General features: G+C 38.5%; 1 protein-coding gene across 1 annotated transcript in view; it reads left to right on the top strand.

Moving 5' to 3' along the window:
* Positions 1-23,851, top strand: part of POLA1 (DNA polymerase alpha 1, catalytic subunit) — a 183,370-nt gene that overhangs the window by 1,254 nt on the left and 158,265 nt on the right. The window contains 17 exon segments of the mRNA XM_071430367.1: positions 330-454; positions 1,382-1,478; positions 1,990-2,070; positions 2,845-2,960; positions 3,204-3,266; positions 4,659-4,757; positions 5,624-5,819; positions 6,039-6,216; positions 7,122-7,300; positions 10,700-10,812; positions 11,258-11,374; positions 18,230-18,304; positions 18,653-18,791; positions 19,871-20,028; positions 21,321-21,405; positions 22,204-22,265; positions 23,005-23,094. Of these exon segments, the coding sequence (XP_071286468.1) occupies positions 330-454; positions 1,382-1,478; positions 1,990-2,070; positions 2,845-2,960; positions 3,204-3,266; positions 4,659-4,757; positions 5,624-5,819; positions 6,039-6,216; positions 7,122-7,300; positions 10,700-10,812; positions 11,258-11,374; positions 18,230-18,304; positions 18,653-18,791; positions 19,871-20,028; positions 21,321-21,405; positions 22,204-22,265; positions 23,005-23,094 (1,973 nt within the window).

Below are 23,851 nucleotides of genomic sequence, written 5' to 3'. Positions count from 1 at the left end.
TAAAAGGAGCTGGAAATTCCCAAGGAAAGAGTGGTGGAGGGATTTCTTACAGGGAGAGGCTGATGGGATTCGAGAGGTGCTTTGGAAATCTAGGTGGTAGCTTCATGCTGAATGTGAGCTGGCATGAGAGGGCTGTTTGAGCTCCCTGTCAGGCCATGCCCTCAGTATCATTCCAGAATTGGTTTAGCCATCTGTGACTGAGCTTTTAGCCAAGTAGGTGTTGGTTTTAAGCAAAACTGCAGTCATCTATTAATGCATCACTGACGCTTAAGTACCAAAGCTAACAGCTCATTGTTAAACTAATTTCTCTTGTTTTTAATTAATTACAGCTATGAGTGAGTCTGGAAGTTTTGCAGCATCACGTTCTAGACGTGAGAGGAAGAATAGAAGAGGCCAGCAAGAAGCACTTGAACGTCTGAAAAAAGCCAAAGCTGGGGAAAAATTAAAATATGAGGTGAAAATTCCTTATCTTTTCTTCTTAATTAAAAATGAATGTGAGCTGAGCAGCTTAATCACTGTTTATAGATATGTAAAAGTTAGAGGAAACAAAATAAACCTTTCAGATCAGCTTTTGTGTTTTTAATAGTGTATGTTTTTCTGAGTGTAGCTGTAGTTTTCTGCTTTCTAATATAATTTATTTGTTTCTTTCTGTTTTCAAACCAACCCAGTTTTGTTAACTGCCATTGCTTGAGAACTATGCTACAGGGAAGGGCCAATTCTTAAAATTACATAATTAATGGTATGAGAGGAAGTATTTTTTTTTTTTAATCTCAAATGATATGAAACTTTAATTTCAGAACTTTACGTGACTGAAATCCATTAGTATTGATATGCTGTGTTTCCACAAATAGACCTCAATTTAAGTGGAGGAAGTAAAACCTGGCAGTGTAACATTTATACTGTAGCATTGTCCAGTCATGGTGCCAACAGGAAGTGACTTCCTCATTGAGGTGAATAAATGTAAAGAAACCAGAAGTCCTTAGATCATTAACATGCAAATTTTCTGTGAACACTCTGCTTGGGTACATCAAATCCCTTTCCTTTTTGTTGAGCTCAGATTGGTGTTTGAGACTAGAGCCAAGGCCACAAGTTTTCACTGCTAGGTTTTTTATTTTTTAAAAATTGTTTTTGGTAATGAAATGAGCAATAAAGCAAGTAGCTTTCAAATAAAACTCTGCCAGTGCTTCAGTAGATTTTGAGTTTCAGTATACTGTGATAATTTTAAGAATTGATAACTTGTCTTTTATCACTGCCAAAAGTTGTGAACAGTGTAGCAGTGTAGGAACCCTACATGCATTCTTGGGAACTTTTACATTCTGCCTGATGATCTGCAATATTGATGGTATGGAAACTATTAATCCTCAGTATACTTTAACTGTAGGTTGAAGAGTTCACGGGTGTTTATGATGAAATAGATGAGGATGAATACTCCAAGATGGTCAGAGACCGTCAGGATGATGACTGGATTGTTGATGATGGTAAGTTAAGATTAATTTGGAGAGTTATTTTGGTTCTAGTGTTATAATTCAATTAGGTTTCATAATGTTCATGCTTTGAGATAAGTTATTGTTAGTATATTCTTAAAATTTGTTTTAGGAGACAAGAGAAAGGCATTCTTTTACTAGAAATTAAGCTTGGATTGTTCTCATAATAGTCTGTTAGTATGATAATGAAAATATTTTCCCATGAAGACCTGTTGTTGAAATTTTATTTCCAGTTATCAGTGTTACAGTTTTACCAAAAAAAAAGTACTGTTATTGGTAATTTCTAATTAAAAATGTAAGAATATATTTAGTCTAATAGAAGATACAGCTGAGAGTGCTGTATTTAATACTTGCTTTTGTAACTTTAGATTTAATTATTAGATTTAATACTTGCTTTTGTAACTTTTGCTCTGTATTAAAGGGGGGAAAGTGTTTAATATGTAAAAAATTCAGGAATGTCAGAAGACAGAATTTAAACCACAGTTTTTAAACAATTTTTCTACAGATGGAATAGGTTATGTAGAAGATGGAAGGGAAATCTTTGATGAAGATCTGGATGATGATGCTCTTATTTCCAATAAGAAAGGTAACTTGCATGTGACCACTGGAGACTGCCTGCCAGGGTCTTTTAAAAGATACCCAAAATGGGCAACTTCCTGCCATCAGTAAATGTGGTAAATATGGTCAAATGACAGATTACTTTGTGTTCTTGAAGCTCTGTCATTTGGTGCCTGTGGATTTTATTCAGCCCAGTGATGCAGAGGATGGAGGCTCACAAACTGAGGTCACATCACTGTTAGCTGCCTCAGCATGACTGGGGCACTGCTGCTCAGTCTGCTGTGGAATGGGGATTCACTTCTAGAAAAAATGCATCTGGGAGGAGTCTTGGTTTTCAAAGCCAATGCCTAAAAGATGGGTGGTTTCTCTTGACCACTAAAATACTTGCATGCTTGTAGGAACCTTGGATCATATGGTTTTCCCATTTTTTAATGTAATCTGGTGGCAAACTGAGAAACTGAGTGTGATGTTGAGAATCCAAGCCTAGTGCCAAACTCCTGGACAGTCATTTTTTATTCCTTGGAAATGCTTCCATGTAAAATATCTTTGTCCTTTTTCTGGAGTATGCAAAAGGCATCTGTGACATGATTAGGAAAGAGAGGGTGATGAGAGGGCTTTTCATTTTTTTTATGTGCATGATAGCTCCTACAAAGCTGAAGGATGACTAGGCTTCATTTCAGCCAGAAGTGCAAAGGTAGAAGAGGCAGACTACCTTGGTTATCTATCCCTGCTAATAACTGGACCTGTAAACATTGAATTTTTTAACGTGAAATTCACATTTTAAAATTTTTTGTTTTGGTAGGAAAAGGTGGCAGAACATCTGCAATTGATAAAAAGAATGTGAAAAAATCTGTGGTGTCAAAGCCAAACACAATTAAGTCTATGTTTATGGCCAATGCTGGGAAGAAAAACACAGATGTAAGTTTTTACATTTTTGAATTTAAATATTTCTGACTTGTTCACAGTTTTAGTGGGAGTGGAGTAAACCAAAGACCCACTTTAGTTTCTTGTGTCTAGTGAGACAAACTTCTATTATGATCTCTTGTGTATGGAGCATTTCTGAAAATATTGTGTATGTTTTGTGGAAATCCTCTTAGTCATTTTCTGCTGATTGGGTTTGCACATGTAACTGAGAACTGTTTGGCCAATTTCACCTTACAGAAAACTGTGGACCTGTCCAAGGATGATTTACTCGGGGATATTCTTCAAGATATTAGTGCTGAAGTAAGTATGTTAATACAACCTGTTGGAAATAACCTTAATCCATTAATTTGTCATGGAACACACCAAGAAAATACATTTTTTTGTGAAACTAGACAGTTTAAGACTGATTTCATCCATAGCACATCTCATTGATATATTCCACATGTGTGTGCTCTCTGCCTGTTCTCTCCACCATGCAGATGTTGCATGACTGCATTGCTTGGTAAGGCAATACCTCTATAACCTGATTACAGCTTGTTTATATCAAGATGATGTGGAGCCTGTACTAATGCAGCCTTCAGGGTTTGAGTCACTGTGGAGTGAAAGAGGGCTTGGCTGCCTCTGAATTGTGTGCTGTGTATCTGTCACCACACCTCAGCTGCAGGACATCTCCATCTGAGCTGTATGGGAGGAGCTGAGGGAGCAGTGTTTCAGAAGGTGATGTAACCTGAACCTCTGTCTGCCTCCTGCTTCCCATGATTTCCTGCAGGGGACCAGCTTAACACTCCCTTGGAGGCAGGAGTGCAGGGTTGGACTGTCTCAAATATGTGATGCCCTTTTAGCAAGATTTCTTAAAACCAGAAGGGTTGCTCACACGTAAATGTTGAAACTGCTGTAGTAGTGAGATACTGAGGTGGAACGTGTTGAACCATAATAAGCTGAACATGTTTTTTCAGCCCTGTAAAGGCTATAGGATATCCCAATGTAAAGTTATTCTCTTAGTTTTGTGCTCTTATTATTTTACTCCTCTTTATGACATCTGATTGAGGCTATAAAACCCCCCATGACTATAACTGCCCCTGCCCCCTGGTATCATTAAAGAAATGCAATTTAATGCTGTCAATTTTGTGGAGCATTGATTAGGGAAAATAATTACACTGTGCCTTCTATTTACTTAAATACTAGTTAGCTACTCTTTTTTTGTTGTTGTTATTGGTTTTAAAATTTCTGTTATTAGCTGTTGATAAGGTCAGGTATAAAATATCTGTAAATAAGTTGTGTTTTCCTCTAGTGGAACAGTACTGAAAGAGCACTTCAGCTTTTCATGAGGCATGTATCTTCAATACTACTGCTTCAGCAGATATGAAAAGCAGCACAAATTATTCTGATACTTGTGCAATAAAGGCACAGTTAGCTGTTGAAATTCTCACTGTTTGAAAACTTTCACTTATTGATGGCAGTTTTCCTCAGATTGTTTCCTCTCCCAAAAAATCTAGTGTGTGTCTTCATGGGCTGATTGCTCAGGTAACATTATTTTATGGGGCTGGGTTTCATATCAGGAGGTGTTTTCTTCATCAGCCAAAAATATTGGTGTCCCTCTTTCTCTTGAAAGGAAAATGTTACTAACCAAGGCAAAAGAAAACACTAAACAACTCTTCCTTTTGTCACTTTGTCTGTTCTTTCAATATTCAGACAGTTCAGCTAAGTCCACCACCAGTTATAGTGCTGAAAAGGAAAAGATCTGCTGGAGTACCACTCAATCCTTTCTCTGTACAGTCCCAAACTCCTAAGGTAAAGGGGGGGAAAATGTTCTCATTATTAATAAGCGCTAATCTGTGTTTTTGTTGATTTGAATACTGTTGACTTTTGTTTCTCCTCCTGGAAATTAACTTTCTCCTAAGCTTCCATAGCAGTGTTACAGTGTAACTTTGTGCTTTTTTTCTGCATTGCCTTTCATGTGAACACAAACAGTACAATTAGTTTTGTGTCTGTAGTATAGTAGGAGTTTGTAGCTGGTACATTTGACAGGTGAAACTGTTGTTACAATCTTCAATGCACCACATGAAGGTGAGTTTCTGCTCTTTTTCCAAAGAGTAGAAAAGACCCTTGTGGCAAGGAGAGCAGGATGGGAGGTGAAATAAGCAGTAGTGTGGAAAAGGATAAGAAACTATTTGTTTGCAGAAATGGAAAACAAATGGAAAATTGTTGGTATGGATAGAAGTTTGCCCTAGTGGAAGATTTTGGAGCAAGAGGAGGATGGGCTGCTGAGGATGGAAGGCTAGCATTTTGTTAGGCTTTCTGGTAAATGGAAAGGACTTTATAGCTGGAAATACGAAGAGATAGTTGGTAATGGTCTGTAGAAGGAAAATTGAGTTGTGTAGATACATCTGATTGGTGAAACCTTCTGTGACATCAGCTCCTATGTTGAAAATAATCACCAGTGCTACTCATCTTAACAGTTGTCTTCAAAACTAGAAGTAATTGGAAAAAAATGGGGAGATGTAGTAAGAGAGGATCATGGTGCAAAAAATGTGGAACTTTTCCTCTACCCTTGGTTACTAGATCTGCAAATAGCAAGTGAAAGGTTTTGTTGTTTATTTTTTTTCTTCTTTGCTCTTACAAGATTATTTTTAACTCATGGTGGAAATGTTTTTCAGGTAATCACCCCTATATCAAAGAAAGCTCCTGCTCATGTCAGAAAGGAAACTCCTCCTCCAGCTTCATTTCATCCTAAACACCCCAATAATACAGCAAAATCTGTCAGAGTCTCTGAAAATGAGGACACCAAGAATGTACAAAAACCTATAGAAAATGAGAGAATAGTGAAGGCAGTAGGAGAGAAAGCTACTAAAGGTATCAAAAGTAAATGAAAACCCAATTCTGGAAACTTTAAAGATGGTCTAGTAGTTTTAAAACAGTTGTTAAATTGTACTAGTTTAGATAGAACAAAGTATCATATTTAAGCTATCAATACTGTATATTATGGTCATGCTTATGGTGTGCTATCTCTGCATACTGCTGTAGTATGCAGTGTGTAATTTTGATGATTCAAGCCTTTAGTTCTACCTGCAGCACTTCCAGATGATGATCAGGGAATGATGGATTTTGATGAGGAGGACTTTGATGAACCTATGGAAGCAGAGCATGTGGAAACTATACCTGAGACAGCTGAAAGCTTGAAAAGAGACAGTGAAATTGAGAAGAAAGAGACAGAGCAGCTGGAATCAGAGAAGAAAGAGACATCTGTCTTGTAAGAATCTCTTGCTTCTTTTTTTTCTTCCATTAAGAAGGCTCTCAGTTTCCATTCACCTTAGATTTAGCTTCATATTTGTCTTTGCCACAGGGATAATTGTGATACAGACAGAATGATAATAATGCTATGCAATACTTTTTTCTTCGTAGTTACATTAAAAATAGTAACATGCTGATAGCTACTTAATTGAAAAATATTTGATGTTTTTGGGATCTAGCACGTGATAACATGTACTTCAGCACACTGAAGTGATTCAGTGTAAGTGTTGAATAGTGAACTTTGATGGCAGTAAGCAAAACCAAGGAATTTCTAACAATACTTACTCCAAGTGAATCTGAAAGTATTTTGTAATAGATGTAGGTAAAAGTTTTGTTGCTAAAAGTAATGGTGAACAGCTTTGTCTTTGGAAATAGGAAAAAAGGTGGGCTTTTCCCTGTTTTTGGACTTTTTTTTTAATGTTTGGAAAATCTTGAATCATATGTTTCCATAACAAAATATTCAAACTGTAAAATAATTGAATGATAAAAAAGACCTAAACATCTAATGACTGAAAAGGTAATTTTGTTGAAATAATCCTTTGTTCCCACTAAGCAACTTGTATAGATGGATGGATATATTTGATATGTGAAGACTTGAATTGACCAAGGCTGAAATAGCAGGTGACTGATTTTCAAAGCCTGCATGTGGTGTCTCAGGGCCCATAGTTAAATGTGGGTGTCTGTCTTTGTGACTCCATCCCTCTTTGCAGAAGAAACCTGAGGGAACCCAGGTGTTGGGAATATTGCTTGGTAGTGGAAAGAGAAACAAAAGGTGTGAAAATATAGGCCTGGAAAAAATCAAAATGGTAATTACTGCAAAGGCACAATTTTAATTGTTTTTTTATTCTTCTGCAAAACCTGCAGAAGTTGTTCTCTCCCAGGTCTCTCGTGTTGGGACAGAATTGATGAGGATGAAGCTGATCTAGTAGCAGCAGAAGTTCAACTGGACCCCAATCTCCTTCCACTTGTGAATGGGGAAAGTGATGACCAAGTCTTCAGATTTTATTGGCTGGATGCTTATGAAGATCAGTTCAGTCAGCCAGGTAACTGTTCAGCTAAAGGCAGAAAATGCTAATCTGATTCTTTTTGTTCAGATTTTCTTTTTTGAAAATTGAGGTTTTCAGACTTAACTGAATTACATCCAGTTGCCCTGTGTCTCTGTGTCTAGGATGTTAATCTCTTGTATTTCTGTACCTCTGTACAGAAGAGGCAGAGCAAGGCACTGTGATTATGGGAAGAATGTCATCTTTTGGCCTATGATAGAGTTAGGGAAGTAAAAGGGGCTTACTAGCACTGTTCAGTGTTGGTCTTTCTTAAAATTTTATACATTCCAGGAGCAAGCTGAAGTTGTTAATTTCTTGCTCAGTGATGCAACAACTGAGCATGCTTTCTTGTTTTTGGAAAAGTAGCTCAAAATTCACGTGGATGAATAAAAAGCCTGTACTGTAGCAGTTGTGTGATTTTATGCAAAGGAAAGGTATGTCTGTCAAGGGAGGAAGGTGGTCTGAAAAATACAAGGTCTGTCTTGTATTGCTTATCCTCTAATTCAAACTATCTAAATCTTGAAGGTTGTCTTCAAATTAAGATTGCTGGATCTCATAGTCTTAAAATTGCATCATTCTGATCTCAGCTCTGACAAAACAGTTTGTGTTCACATCTGTTCTGAGCACTTCCCATCCATCCCCTCATTTCATCAGCAGCTTTAGAGTATTGGGTTTCTAGTTTGTGCTTCATGTGTGTTTACCAGAAGGTTCTTTCATGTGTTGTTGGAGGCTTTTTTCAGTTGAAACTGTAAGCATTGAGTCAGATACATTTCTTTGTTAACACCTTTTATTGTGAGTTGGGATGCCAAACTTAAATATGAGACTCTGCTGGGCTGAACAGCTTGGTGATGGGAGTGGTAATAATCATAGATATCTTGATGAAATCAATGGCTCTAATATAAAATTGCTACTTGTAAAGAACCCACTATTGTTATTTTTCCTTTTTTTTTGTCTTTTAAGTCAGTGATTGCTGAATGGAACATAATTATGAAAGGATTTCTGTTCCTCGCATGCAAGGAGTGTTCTTTTCTCATTATGACTTTTTCAGGATTGAATAATAAAGACTGCACCTGTTTTCAATTAGTAATGTAGAAGGGAAAATTTTGATACTGCTTTTTGTTTAACATGTTCATGATCTTTGTTTGTGCCTCATTTGCTGTGATGTCAAATGCATTGCCTGAAGAGTAAATATTATAGCATAATCATAAGACTCTTTCAAACTTAATGATTTTTTGGAGGCTTACTTTTCATAATTCCCTTTATGATCTTAGGCAGAGAACTCGAGAATTGTGATCCTATTAACATTTTAAAGAAATAACGAATAAAACCTTCCCTTATTTTTTTCCCCTCTGCAAGACATTTTCCCTGTGTCTTGACTTTGCTTACCTTTTGATTCATTTAGTAGCATGATCTTTCTTTTCACAGACTTTGATTTATAAGCTTTATTAGTATTTTTTCTTGCTTTATTCTTTCCATAGTCTTGCAGGGCATAGGGCCTGATATCTCTCGGTTGATTTTTTTTTTCTTTTGGTTTTGCATGAAATGTTTCTGAAAACTCTTTGAAGTTAGTTCTGCTTTTACTGTCTGTGGGGGTGATAGAGTGTGCCAGTGTTCAACTGGATGATCTAAAAAGAGATCCTTCCATTCTAAATTAATCTAATTCTGTGAAGTCTGGTTATTAAGATCACTTATTTGTCTGTGCTAGAGTTGATAGAAGTTTGTCTTTGCAATCCAGGCAGTTTTTTGCCCTATCTTTGACTGACTCATGTATCCTTCTTTCTACTCCCCTGCTTATATGTACCCCTCTGACAGATTAACTACTCCATGCTCTTAATATTTCCAGCTGTTCAAGCAGTCAGTTACTGTTTTGTGGTCTCTCTCTCAGTTTCGTCTTTATGATACAAACCTATATCAGATGGGTTTTTTTTTATCCCTTAACAAAAAAGTAAAAGATTGCTGGGGACAAGAACTTCATCTTCCCTGTCACTTAGATCTGCAATTGGAGCTCTTTCTCCATACTTCTATTCAAACTGTCTAAATCTTCAAGATTGCCTCAGTATTAAAATTTCTTAAGATACTTTGTGCAGTTGAAACTTGTATCCTTGCTCTCATCATCTTCAAAACCGCAGCATTCTCTGTCCTTGACAAAAGTAGTCTTGTGCACATCTATTCCAAGCACTCAGAAAATGATTTTTCATAGCCTGTCACGTTGACTCTGTCATCCATCTTAGTGCATCTTCACTGATTTATCTTTGATCTAATGGAGTAAGAAAGGTGCCTTTATGTCTGATAGATCTGCTGGCAAAGATAAGTTATAACAACTCTTAACCAAGGACTTGTTTGTGCATTGCCAGGCCAAGGAGAAATGCAGATTCTATGCATGAAACCCTGTTTCTGAGACAGTCTCAGCATGGATATTTCTGTTTTCATCAATAGTAGTATGCTGTAGGAAGACTCTCATCCATATAATCAAATTCCAAATCATTTGGAGCTTGAAGGGAATCCAGTAAAGCCAGGTTTCTGAGTTGTACTTAGAAGTTTTTTGTACTTGTAATTTGCAAACTGTTTGTGACAGTTGGGTGGTTTGGTACTGTGTTATTTTTAAGTTTGACATAATTTGATTAGCAGTTTGCAGCATTTTGTTCTATTGCCAGGATCTCTGGGCTCAAAGGTGTGCATGTACTGTAAGGACATTGTCCACAGTGAAGTCGATTGCCACTGGTCCAGCTCTGTATAGTCTTTCTGAGTGTCTCCCTTGGTTACAACTGCTTTCTTGGCACCCAGGATTCCTAGGAATGTCATGCATCTTTTGGTGTCCTCATTTGTTAAAAATAGTCACTTGAAAGCTGATCAGCTTCCAGTTTTTCTCTTAAGAATGTTTTTCTGCAGGTTTTATTGGTAATTGAGTCTTGATCTCAGGGTACTGAAGTGTAGGGAAAAGGAGTCAATTGTACTGGTCTAGCTGAGGAGTGGAAAACTGGAGATAACACATGTTAGAGGATTGATTGACAGCATAGGCATTCTCATAATCTTCAGTTTTCACTGACATCTCTCTCCTTCCTCCCTCTCTCCAGGGATTATCAAACTAGTACAGGCAGCAATGGAATATCAGAGCAGAATTTTGAGACTGGCTGTGTAATGCCATTTTGGATTTTACATACCAGGTGTTACTATAGCAATAGAGGTAGAGACAGGAAGAATGATACAGGTGTCTGTTTGTAAAGCTGGTGTTTAAAACAATTTAGACTGTGCTGATGCATTGGAAAGATTTGTTGTTCAAGGGCCCAACACAGCAATGGTCGTGTTTCAATGCAAGAACACATTATAAGCTGCTTCAAGCAAGATTAGAAATGATTAATTACAAAACTGCATATCGAATTCTTTGCACTTCTTCCTTAGGTGTGGTATTTTTGTTTGGCAAAGTTTGGATTGAATCTGCAAACACCTATGTCAGCTGTTGTGTGACAGTGAAAAATATTGAGAGAACTGTTTATCTGCTGCCACGTGAAACAGTAAGTGTGACTTTTAAACACGTCAAACATAAGTGCCTTTCATCCTGTTGTGGCAGGTTGGGAGTTTAGCAGTGTCTTTGGAAGCTGTTGGAAGCCAGTGTTGTCTGGTGTAGGTGATAAAGTCAAAAACAATGTGTACATCACATGTGATCTGCAGGGTAGAGCCCTGTGACTTCCCCTGAGCCTAGCTAACAAAGGCAGACAATTTTTCACCCTTTGCTGCTTTGCAAATAAAGTGGTCTTGAAGTATTGCTAGAGAACTTGGTGCTTTTTAAACATTCTGTTTCAAGTAATATCTTCTAAGTTTGGAATTTCTTGGCTGATTGCGTTTTAGTTCTTCCTAAAAAAAGAGATACATGATTCATAATTGCAAAGTAAAATTCAACCTATTGTCATGTCTGCTGAAATTTTTGTTAATTTGTAAAACCTCACTTCTGTTTTTGAGGAAATCGACCTATCTACTGGTAAAGAGACAGAGACTCCAGTAACTATAATGAGTGTTTTCAAGGAATTTAATGACACCATTTCACCAAAGTACAAGATCATGAAGTTCAAATCCAAGGTTTGTTTGCAAGCATCCTATTTGGTCATTTTCTGTTGTTTTCTGGATTGTGAGGTGGGAAGGCTGTTGAAACATTGTCCAGGGAAGGAGGTTGTGCCAAATTACAAATATATAACTCCTGATGTGTGTAAATTTACCTGCTTGTAAAAACCATTAAAAATGCCTATATTCCTTTAAGAATGGTTAATCTGCAACATGGTTGTTCCACCAGAAGTTTAAACAATGCATTTGTAAATACTCACTCATTAGCTTCTTTAAAACTGAGTTGAGTGTCAGACTGGCTTGCTGAGCTGTTTTTGAGAATGCAGAACAGATAGAAGTTCTGATACCTAAAGCTTTAGTAACAGCTCATGTTGCCAGAGTTTATAATGAAAGATTGTGCTGTCCAGCAGATAAATCAGTACTCTAGGATTACTCTGTCTTTGCATTTGATCAGACATCTTATTGAACTTTATCTCTTGGCATGTCTCATCCTTCTTCTCACCTTTGTGGATTTATCTTTTAGAGTGCATGCTGCTCAGAGTGTGGATTGTCATAGTGTGGCTGTGCAGGAGGTAACAAGTGAGGACTGTCATTCAGTCTTGAAAGCTGTTCTGTGCTTAGAGTGATGGGCAATAGTCTTAAAAGTGTTATTTTGCTGTGCTCCTGCTCAACAAATCTTTAAAATTACTTTGGATAAACAAAATGTTGCTATGATGGAAACTTTGCACATAAATTAAGATAATACTTGTCAGGAGTGTGCAGGAAAAGAGCTGATACTGCTGAGAATGTTGCAGATTTGGACTGAATTAGTTTGACACTGAATTAGTTTGAGAGCTTTATTGTCCACTTACATAGAGTATTTGTCTTTTACAGGGGAGGGCAGAGGTGGGAAGCTTGGGTGGGGAAATATGGCAAACAGTCAAGTTAGGGGAAAAGTACTTCTGTTCTGACTGAAGTACTCAGAAAAGTTTATATTTCTTGAAGTAACTTGTCATTAGTCTGGCAAAGCTGATTTTCATTAGCTGTAACTTCCCCCATCCTGGCAATCTTGTGATTTTACAGGATTCATTCCTGAATAGTTAATCAGCAAGTGAGATGACAAGTAAAAATGCAGGAAGAATGGAATGTAACAATATGTAAATGAGGGAAAATAAAAACAGTTTGTGTGGTAATTCAGGTTGGAAAGATTCTCAGGAGGTCATCTCATCCAAAGCTAGCTAGAGTCATTCTGAAAGTTTCAGTTGTTAAAGTGAAAATGTGAGCAATGTTTCTCAAATACTGAAATCATGCAAGACAGGACATCTTTTCAGCAACTTGTAGCTTAGTGTGTTATTTACTGAGTTCAGGGAAAATTGATGTGACATCAGTACTTTGTGAAGCCTTTTTTTTTTGCTCTAGCATATTTTTTCTCTCAAAACTGATGTAAATTCAGATTTTTCAGTTTTCTGTTATTTTTCACGTATAGTTGATTATAACATAACTACATGTGGGATCAGGAGTAAATTTATTCTGAAAGGAGTAAATTTAACAATAGATAAAAAGACAGGTTGCTGATAGCTCACTGTTCAAAAATCCTTTCAGGAATGAGGGAGAGAACTCAAAAGAAAATTTTTCTTTAAAAGAGAGGAGTACACCTGAACTCTAGAAAGGAAAGAGGGAGAAAGATCTCGAAAGATGCAGATCTGCTTACAGAATCTTGGGAAACCTCTATCTTTTCCATGGTGTGCCAAGTGAGAATAATGTGAATGAGGTAATAGAGTAATGTAGTTGAATATTCAAAGATGGCTCTTTAAAATCAAGGTAAAACCTGTCAAATTTTTACTGAGCTTACACAGAACTCAGGGTGAAAGACCCAACAGTCTTGTCTGGGAACATGGCTGCAGCACATGTGGGTCCTTGGATATAACACAAGAATGGGGAAGTGGGAGCACTAAGACACTGTTGAGATTTTCCCTTAAATATTGTAACACTTGATCACCCTCATTAAAGGGTGAAAGGAAGGAGGAAAGATTAACTCAAGTGACCACCGGTACAAAAGATGGCAATTAAAAGGATGAGACAAAAGGACAGTTATACCAGAGATGACTGTGAAAGAGCTTTAATTTTTTTTAGCTGGTAAAGTGAAGAATAGTGATAAGACCTGTTTGCTCTCTAGAAACATTAAAAGGGGATGAGCAGCCAGAGAGCTATTTAAAGGAGAGTTTTAGCAAAAGAGTGAATTTGTAATTTTTAATTCATGAATAAATTAGGCAGGATAGTTGGTGCAGGGAAGCTCTGAAATAACCTACCAGAATTGTTTGTGAACAGTAAGATTTCAAATTATTTTAAATTCTTAAGTAAACTGAGTTTTTTTAAAAGGATAAAAGCTATCCAGCTTTATTTTTCTTGTGTAATTTTCAGTTAATTTTGGTAGTTACTGCATTCTGGGAGGGTGTAATGAGAACTGGAGACAGTGGGAAGGTATGGCAGTAGTAATATGGAAGGTAAGAGAAAGGACAGCATAGTAGTAGAGCAGAACTGTTAGTGGGGTCCTTGGAGGAGTATTCAAAGATGGTATTATGGTAACTCAGATATTCCAGATTACACAAACTTGACTGTGAACAAGTGGCACCAAATCTGACCAGGCTTACGCCTCTACAGCAGGGAGGCTTTGTGCTTTCTGCAAGATAATAATTGTAGAAGTAATTGGGTTGTCCCATTACTGTGCCCTCCTTTTCTTCTGTTCCCCCTGGGATACCTGAATTTGCCTGGTTATATACCTGACTGTTTTTCACAATCAACCTCCTTTTCATTGTACTCATACCACCAGAGACAAGGTGTTTTTACACAGCCCTTGCATCTGTGTGTCCATAGGGATGTGCAGGGCTCTAAATTGAAATGGTTTGTGGCATTCACCTAAAGGAATGCTCCAAAGGAGCAATCTTCACCCACTTGTGACTCTGTGTGGTAAAGGGCTAACGTGCTTTAGAAGATCTCCCCTGCTCTGTGATGTGCAGCCAGTGGTTCAGTGCTGGGTTGTTGTTTTGAAAGACTTCAAACAAATGGCTGTGCTGCTCAGGTGAGACTTGTGAGCAATGCATTCAGAGTAAGGTGAAGTCTCAGTGTTTGCATGGTACTGTGAAACTGATAACCACTCTTCTCCATCATTAGCTGGAAATCGGGAAGGTTACTGACATCCCTGACGGTTCTTTTACTGACAGAGTTCTTTCATTCAGAATATCCCTTTTTGTGATGATGTGGAGACACTGAGGCAGGTTGTTCTCTTGGCCTTGCCAGCACCCAACTTTGTCCCTTTGAACACACTTAAGCCTTATCATTTCCTGCTGCACCTGCTGCTAATTGTAGCTTCAATGGGTTGCACTGCTGCCAAGTTAGCAAGTCTTCACAAATCAATTTGAAAGCAGCCTTACTCCACTTAGGAACTTAGCAGCTAATCACTGCTGCTCATTTCTGCTCTCTGAAGGGCCACTTGAAGGGCAGATTATTCTGCAGCAAGCATTCATTCACTGAGTTATGACCAGACGCTGGTGTAATTGAGCTGAGCTCTGTGCAATAACGCAGATGAAACACTACAGCTGACTATTTTTATACTATGTTCATCTTAGTTTGCAACAAGAACTTGTTTGAAGCCTGAGAGGTTTTTATTAAAATTAAAAAAAGAGGAGGGGGAGCACCAGTGATATGTGCTGAAAGCAGTGCATCTATTGCTTTTTTTTTGCTATTGCCTTCTATTATGTCACAGCTCTGATCTGCTCCTGTTAGGTGCTGCTGTGGCTCAGCAGTTCAGATCTACATTTACATGGTTAATTTGCAATGCTGATCTGGCTTCATAGTGGTGCTCTTCTGTCAAGTTGTGTTTCCATGAAACTGTTGTTGCCATAGGAGTTTCTGGATTTGTCTGCCTCCTATTTATAGCAGAGGTCTCTCTCCTCTCCTGCCTGGGCTTTGCAGCCTTACACCTGCAGCAGCACATGAAGTAACAAGCTTCCAACAGCACCTCTTGTAGCACCCTGAGGGAACTATTGCTGATGCTGTTAATTTAAGGAAAAAAACCCCAGCCATCCAACCCCCAAACCAAATAACTTCAAGTTCGCCTAACTGTGTGTGTATTTTGTTAATTTTGAAATTTTATTCCCATTTATGGTGATTTTGTTTTTTCTTGTTGAACTTTCTCTAGTGGCATATTATGCTGAGTCTGGTATAGAAAGTGGTGAACACAGTGCATTGTCCAGTGGGAAATGTGATTTTTAATTTAAGGTGCCTCTAGGAATTCCTGTAGTAAAGTAATGTGCTAGCATAGTTATAATAACAGTATGTAAAAGTGGTGCAGATGGTTTGTAAAGTACTACAGGGCAGAACACACATATGACATGGTAGAGTATGGCATTTCAGCACATGCTGCACAGGATATTGTAATAATTTGGAAAATAAAAGTAGTTATTCTTAGAAACTGACAAGCTGTGTTGTAGAAAATTGTTATTGTTCTTGAGGAAAGCAGAAGTGATACTTAACTTCAGACTTCTTTAACTGTCTTCGTTAGAGATACATAAACAAACTGGACTACTTTCTAGTGAAACCTAAGTTACTTAAAATGAAAAATACAGTAGTGTCACAGAAATGATCTGCTGTGAGCATGTGATAAAAGCTGGCAGATGGTTGGGAAATCATCTCTCCTGGGTTCCCCTCTGAAGTGCTGGTACACAAAAGCCTGCAGTGTAAAGGGAGGAGTTGTGTGCAGTTACAGGGACAAGTCTGGCTGGGATCATAGACGTATGGTGGGTAGGATGTGATTAAGGCAGGCTGGGATAGCAAGGAGGGGGAAGCCCTTTTGTGGATCAGGGCAGTGGGAATGCATGGAGCTCTGCCTGAAGGTGGGCAAAGAGCTGGTCAGGATTAGAGGATGGGCTTATGGAAGGGGCATCATGATGGAGAAAGGAAAGCCAAATCCCACCTGGAGCTGGGTCTGGTGTGGGAGGCACAGACCAGTAGGAAAGGATGCTGTAGGTACAGGCAGACAAGGAGAAAAGTGCTGCTGACAGGGACAGGACATGTGGTGACAGAGGTCATGGAATAAGCTGTGATACTGCATGTCTTCTTCACCTTGGTCTTCACTGCTTAGTCCAGCTTTTAGCAGTCTCTGATGGCCAAGAGACCAGAAGGAAAGCCTGAAGCAAAGAAGACTTGTCCTCAGAGGAGGAGGATCAGGTTAGGCACATTTAAACAAATTGGACAGATAAAGGCATGTGGGACCTGATGGAATGCACCCCTCTGTGCAGAGGGAGCTGGCCAATGTCAGAAGGTGCTTGGGAGTGTTTGGTGCAGATTGACAGAGGGAAAAAGATGCTTCACCAAGCTGGTAGCCCTCTGGGAAGAGATGGACTGCTTTGGTGGACAGGCGGAGAGCAGTGACTGTTGTTTGTCTTGACTCTAGTAAGGCTGTCAGTGCTGCCTGCCATAGCATCCTCACAGACAAATGATGGGGTGGGGGCTAGTGAAGTGGGCAGAGGGGTGGGCTGAAAACCAGCTGCCCTACTGGGCTCCAAGTTGTGATCACTGGCACAAAATCCAGGTGGAGGCCAGTCCCTAGAGGTGCACCCCAAGGGTTGGTACTGGATCCAGCTGTGCTGAGCATCCTGTTAATGATTTGGGTGGTTGCATGGAGCCACACACAGAGCAAGTCTGCAGACAGTACAAAACCAGGAGAGGCTGATATACCAGATGGATGTGCTGTCAAAGAAATTTAGACAGGCTGGATATATCTTGTGACCTACAAGAATCCATAAATACAAAACAAAGGAAGTGGTCCTGTATGAAGACTGGAATAGCCTCAGGCACTAGTAGATGATGGTGACTGACTGGTTGAAAGCAGCCTTGGAGGAAAGGACGTGCTCATCGTGGTACACACGAGGTTGGACAAGAGCCAACCATGTAGCCTTGGGGACAAGGCTGCCATGGGCATTACCAGCAAGTGTCAAGAGCTGGTCCTTTCCCCTTTGCAGCCCTGGTGAGTACCTGGGGAGTGAGCTCAGTGTTCAGCTGAGCTCCTCTGTGTGAGGAACAATGTGTGCTACTGGAACAAATCCAGAATAGGACCACAAAGATAGTTACAGGGCCTGGATCATCTGTCATGTGAGGAGAGGCTGAGAAACCTGGGACTGCTCAGCCTGCAGAAGAGAAAGTTCAAGGTGAGGCATTGGCAGTGGAAATCTTTTGTTTATAAATTTAATGAGCATGAGTAAAGATGTCTGGCAGACTTCCTGCTGGTGCCCAATGAGAGCAACAGATACCATTTGAAACATGTGAAATTTATCAGAACCTGAAACAGTGCTTTACTGTAAGGGAGATCAAGCACTGGCACAGGTTGCCTAGAGAGGCTGTGGAGTCTCTATCCTTGGGGATATTCATATCTGGCTGGAGAGAACCCTGAGCAACCCACTGTGATCGACCCAGCTCTGAGCAGGCAGCTGGACTAGACAATGCCTGGAGTTCCCTTTCCACCTCAGCCATTCTGGGATTTTGCAGTGATCTGCAAGCACCTATTCTCATGAGTATGCCTGAAAGCTGTGAATTTAAAGAATATTTCTGAGTTTGCCTAACTGCCAGGTGGTTTTTTTTGGTAGTGGTTAGTATTCTTGCAAGTCAATTCTGTAGAAACTCTTGATGCTGAGAAAATATTTAGAGATTAAAAACAGACACTAAAATATTCTTACTGTCTTCAGTTGGTTGTAATGAGTTGCAGAATTTGTGGTAAATGATCAAGCCCATAATATTTGAAATGTGTGTTTTGCCTAGTCTTTTTTTCTTTAGCTTTCTTATTGGACAGAATGAATATTCAATTGGGAGATACTGAAAATATACCTTTGTTTTGTATAGAAAGTGGAAAAATACTACGCTTTTGAGATTCCGGATGTACCAGCAAAATCTGAATATCTAGAAGTTAAATATTCAGTGAGTATAATTAAGCTGATAAAATACCATACCTTGTTTTTTTATCTAATTAAGTCTACAACGTGAGCAGTTTCTGTATTAAAATGGTCATTGAACATTGTAGTCTTGGCTGATGTATCCAGTGAGGATGAAGAACTTAAACTTCAGTGTGTTTGTACATTACTGGCCTGATTTTTAAGTGGAGCCTATAGTGTGATTTCCTCAATTACAGTAAGGTATTGTGAGTTAGGGCTTTGCTTGTGGGGGATGAGGGTGATTTCAGTACTGAAGGTGCTGTCTAAATGTGGTTTGTGAACCTTGAAGACTTCTGTGGGGTGAAATGACTCCCTGCTCTCTGTTACTTGTTAGGCTGAATGCCCTCGGCTTCCCCAAGACCTGAAGGGACAAACATTCTCACATGTCTTTGGAACCAACACCTCTAGCCTGGAACTTCTCTTGATGAATCAGAAGATCAAAGGACCCTGCTGGCTGGAAATAAAAAATCCACGTATGGTGGTTTGCATGTGAAATACCTGGTTACGAGGAAACACATTTATACATATACATATAACACAATTATAGATTGGGGGGGTAGGGGAAATTTCAATTGTACAGATGAATTATCATTTTGTACATTTACCTTGCAACTTATTGCTTTAATTTTCATTATCTATAATCTTGCAACTTATTGGCTTAATTTTCATTATCTAGTACAAATTTTAAGTTATTCTTCCTTTTTTGGAGTGAGAAATATCTGTATAAAGTTGTGCACTGTACAGATGAGATTATAATTTTCAGTGCCTATGAGAGGGAACTGTGCAGTGCCTAGCAGCTGCTGTTGGATGACTACCCTAATGTCATGTATATGGAGCTAAACTTACTTGATTTGAAAATGTCTCATCTTTCTGCTCTTGATAACTAAGATTTGGGGTTTTTTTCTGCAAATAGGTATTTTTGAGACCAAACGGCTGCTAGGTGGTTTTCTTTTGTTTGTGAATTAGGTTTCTATTTCTTTTTTCTGACACTTGGAAAAGTTTGTGGTGTGGAGCTGTTTTAGTTTTAAATCCTTTCTGCCTCATGATTGGTGTGTAGCACTTAGAGGTGGTCATGCTGCTTTATTTTGGCTTGATAAGAACCCTTTATTCAATGTGTGCTGCATATTCCCATGAACATAGGGAGGTCAATCATACTGGACAAAAGCTGCATCTGTTGCTGCAGTCTCCTTGGGGCACTTCCAGTGCAGAACTGGCTGTATGAATGCTGACACCAGGGGGTTCTCCTCTCAGCAGCTCGCTCAATCACTGACAGAACTGATACCAGTACAGATGACTCTGTGTAAAGCTTCCTGAAGTGTTTTTTGGAATATGCAGACCTTAATCCAAATCTTTTATTTGGTGTTGAAGAGCTCCTGCTGACTGGGAAGTCAGGGTCCAGGGAGTTCCCAAAAATTGGGTAGGATTGGTGTGTGTCTTGGACTATCCCACCAGGACAAAGCATTTGAAGGATGTGCTCTGTGCAGCAATGCCATCAGAGAAGCCTTGTCTGTGGTTCCCAGAAGCATGGAGGTGGTTTGTGTTGTTTCCTCAGAGCCTTCAAATCAGCCAGTCAGCTGGTGTAAAGTGGAGGCTGTGGCCATGAAGCCTGGCTTGGTGAATGTGGTTAAAGAGCTTTCTCCTCCTCCTCCTCTGGTGGTCATGTCCTTCAGCATGAAGACCATTCAGAACCCAAAGACTCACCAGAATGAGGCAAGTAATCTGCTCTCATTTTGGTTTGGTTTCGTTCTTTGGCATAATGCTAACTAAATAAATAACTAAATAAACTAAAAGTTTCCTAAGCTTGGAAGATCCTCATAAAACATGTTTTAAATATATTTACTGTTGAAAAGTTTCTCTGCTCTGGGCTTTTCAAAGAAATTTTTACTGGGGTCACACTCTGGCCTAGGGGGCCTGCTTGGTAGGAATGTTTACTGTGACAGTGGATCCTATGTATGTTTTCAAGCCTTCTGTTTTGTCTGTTGTGTCTCATAGTTATAAGTGAGGCTGCCCCAGCACAGCTGTTAATGGATTAGTATTAATTAATTAACTAAGCTAGCGCTAATTATAGCTTATGGGTAAAATGACCAGGCTTTTCTGCTAGTAAAACTCATTTTAAAATGAGAATTTGGTATTGATCTTAGAGCACCTGCTATTCTGCTGTAAGATCTTTCCTCAGAAAGGAAGAGAGATGTAGGGGCCACTCTCAGTTGTGGACTGCAGACCACAATGTGTTCTTAGGCACTTTTTTTTAACATAACTCTCATTAATGGGAGAAGAGATTTAGTATTCACATATAGGATAGGACAGTTTTTTCTGGCTAATTGAATTGAAGACTAATAGGTTGGCAAATTTTTCAAGCAGAATTATTCCTCATGGTGAATTAAAGTTTTATTTGGTGGCGGTATGGAAAATAAGTGGTTTCTGACCAAAGTAATGGGACATACACAAGGTACCAACAGGACTCAGCTTGCCAAGATGCTTTAAAGCCTTTCTGCTTTATTTTCTGTTGGGTTTTCCTGATCAGTGTCTGGGGAGCCAGGCCAAGCAGTCAAAAGTCATTAAAGCTTCTGGCTTCCAAGCACTAAACCTCTTGGCTTCTTGGCAGTGTAGACTGCTTGCTTAGGGGCAGCCCTTCCTCAGGCAAGGCTTCTCTGCCCTGCTCACATCTCCCCTGCACTCCATGGGGAATCCTTTACATTGTGGGGTCTGGTCAGATTCAGAACAAAAACTGATAAAAGTAGAAGTTTTTCAAAATGAATTCTTTTGTCTCTCAAATTTATAATCATTTACGAGCAAGTACTATTTTATTTCCTTGAGGTCAATTGATAACTTTCTTCTTTTCAACTACTTGTAGTTGGAGTTAAAATAAGAAAGATCTGTTGGAGAAACAAGAGAATAGAGATGAGGAGTTCTTAAAAAAAAGGATGGAAGAAATGAGTATGGATAGTAGTCAAGCTTATTTGTGCTTATGAAGTTGTGTGTTCTATATCTCCTTGGTATAGGTTGTGGCTCTTGCAGCTCTGGTTCATCAGAAATTTCCTTTGGATAAGGCTCCACCTCAGCCTCCTTTTCAAACACACTTCTGTGGTATGTACTTGGAACAGTTTGAGTAGAAAAATTATTAATTCCATATTTTTTCTTTTTTTGTTCTGTTTTGAGTTTTTGGTTGGGGGGGTGTTTATATTAATTAATTTATGTAAATTTTTATTTCTTTCTGTCACTGCAGCAATAATGGCCTAAATAGGTAACTGACAAAATTTCAACTCTCAGACAGGCTTTTCTCCCTATTTTTAACTTCACTGGTTACTGACTTTTTATTGAAAACTTAATTTAAAAAATCTTAATTTGAGATGATAAGCCTGCTCTATACAGATGCATGTAATTTTTATTGGTTGTATTCCATCTTTCTCATCAATTTAGACCATTTATTTACTGTCACTTTAATTATTTTCTGTTCAGCTCTTCTGAACTGAATTATTTATAAACAAGTTTTCTTAGGGGACAAAGATCTTACATCAGTGTCTTTGCTGTAATATCAGCTAAACCTTGAAATTCAGACACTGACAGGAAGTGATGAAGTGTTGAATGCTTGTGAGAGGAAGCTCTTCAGGAGCTGTGGCCCATGGTTTTAATGTCCAGTGATAACATCAACTATGACTGATTCAGATTTGTTAATGCTTTAGTAATTTGGAATTTTAGTAAATAATTGGTTAATTTAATTACTAATTTAGTAATTACTTGGTTATCTTAAAGACAGTATTCACCTAAAGCTTCTGTTTCAGAATCAGAGGTCAGTTTTCTCAGCTCACTTTGTTGTGAATGGGTGCTAATGGGGAGGGGAATGATTAGGAACTTGTATGTAAATACAAATATCACTTTTTGCAGCTGTTTCCAAACCGAGTGATTGCATTTTTCCTTATGACTTCAAAGAAGCCATTAGAAAGAAGGTAATTTCATTTTGTTACCCTTCTGATTGCAGTACCTTATAGAATATGAACTTTATGGTGCTTTTGATAAGTGGTGAAGAGAAATAGTCAAAGGAATGGAATGACTATTTAGTTAGTTTTCCACTCTGCAAACTTAAATCCAGGTATTTATTCTGTGTTGCTTGTAAAAAAGTGATGTGTGCTCTGTGTGATTCAGTATTGCTGCTAGTTGTGTTCTTAAAATAGAGGAGTGTTAGGCAGGAGAGTTTGAAAGATTTTGCAAAGAGGCTAAAATTGTGGTTAATTTTCATTATACCTGACTGTACTCATAGTAAACTGGGAGAATTTGTTTCTTCTTTTATTGGAGAGTAAAGTCTGTCAAAATTTAGGAGATGTTCTTTCTAAAGGGTAGTGGGAGAGCTGACAGAATAATAAAGTAACTTATTTTTGTTTTTCCTCTATTTCTGTATGATCTTAAAGTCTGTGAGTGAAAGATGCATATGGAACATTTTCCTGGTGTGCTTGATTCTTATGAGGCTCTTAAAATACCACACCTGCATTCAAAAGCAGAAAGGGAAAAAGCCTCTGAGAAAAGCTTTCCAATGTCTATGGGAGTGAGGAAAAAAATCCTTGAATTACAGAAGGGAAAGCAGAACTCTGTGGTGCTTTGTTATTGTCTTGTAACTGGTAGGGGAGAGGAGATGCTTCCATTTTAAACTTATTGGGTCATTGAAATCAGGTGCTCTCTTGCTCCTTTTAGAATGCTAAAATAGAGATTGCTGCAACAGAGAGAACACTGCTGGGATTTTTCCTTGCGAAGATTCACAAAATTGACCCAGACGTTGTTGTGGTGAGTAGTTCTGAGACTTTGAGAGTTAAATTCAAGCATATTGTCAGTTGGTCAGCTTTGTTCTTTTTCTTTTGTCCCCTTAGAGGCTTTTTAATGCTTGTCTTAGACTGCCTTATGAATTGAGTTTGCTTATGAGACAGCAGGTATATTTTGATACAAAGATGATACGGAATTTTCCCTGACAGCATTTTATACATACTATTATTTCCTATAATAGCTAAAATAGGCAGTATTTTCACAATACCTGAAACAAGTTTGAGGTTTTTTTCTTTACTCAGAAAGAAAAAACACAACAAAAAACTCTGGTTTTCTAGAAAAATGGGAACTCTTGGTACACTTAAGATTCTGTTGCAATTCAGATGCTCATATAATTTGTGTTTATGCTGTAAATCAAAATAACCATCTATATAAATCCATGAGATCTGAGAAAAATTTTGCAATAAGCATACTTGTGTTTTCTACTGTTTTAGCAGCTGAGGGTTTATTGCAATCGCTCCTTTTTTTTTTTGTTATGTTTAATTAATGTGGAGTACTCACTTTCACATAATAAAATTCTGAAGACAATTTGAAGTTGGTTTTAAGTCTGAGGTTGATTACATACAACTTGTTAGATTATATGTCTTTACCTAACTTCTGTAGGTAGATAGAAATAATTAAGTAATGGGAATATGATGAAATGAGCAGTCAGTGCCTGATATTTTCAGCTCACTGCAGCTGGCATCCAGTGTTGGCCTATGACCTAAGCTTCCTGGTGCCT

This window comes from Agelaius tricolor, unplaced genomic scaffold (assembly GCF_023055355.1).
Source record: "Agelaius tricolor isolate 1412-34295 unplaced genomic scaffold, bAgeTri1.0.p SCAF_7, whole genome shotgun sequence".
Taxonomy (NCBI): Eukaryota; Metazoa; Chordata; class Aves; order Passeriformes; family Icteridae; genus Agelaius; species Agelaius tricolor.
This window is presented reverse-complemented; position numbering and strand designations above follow the sequence as displayed.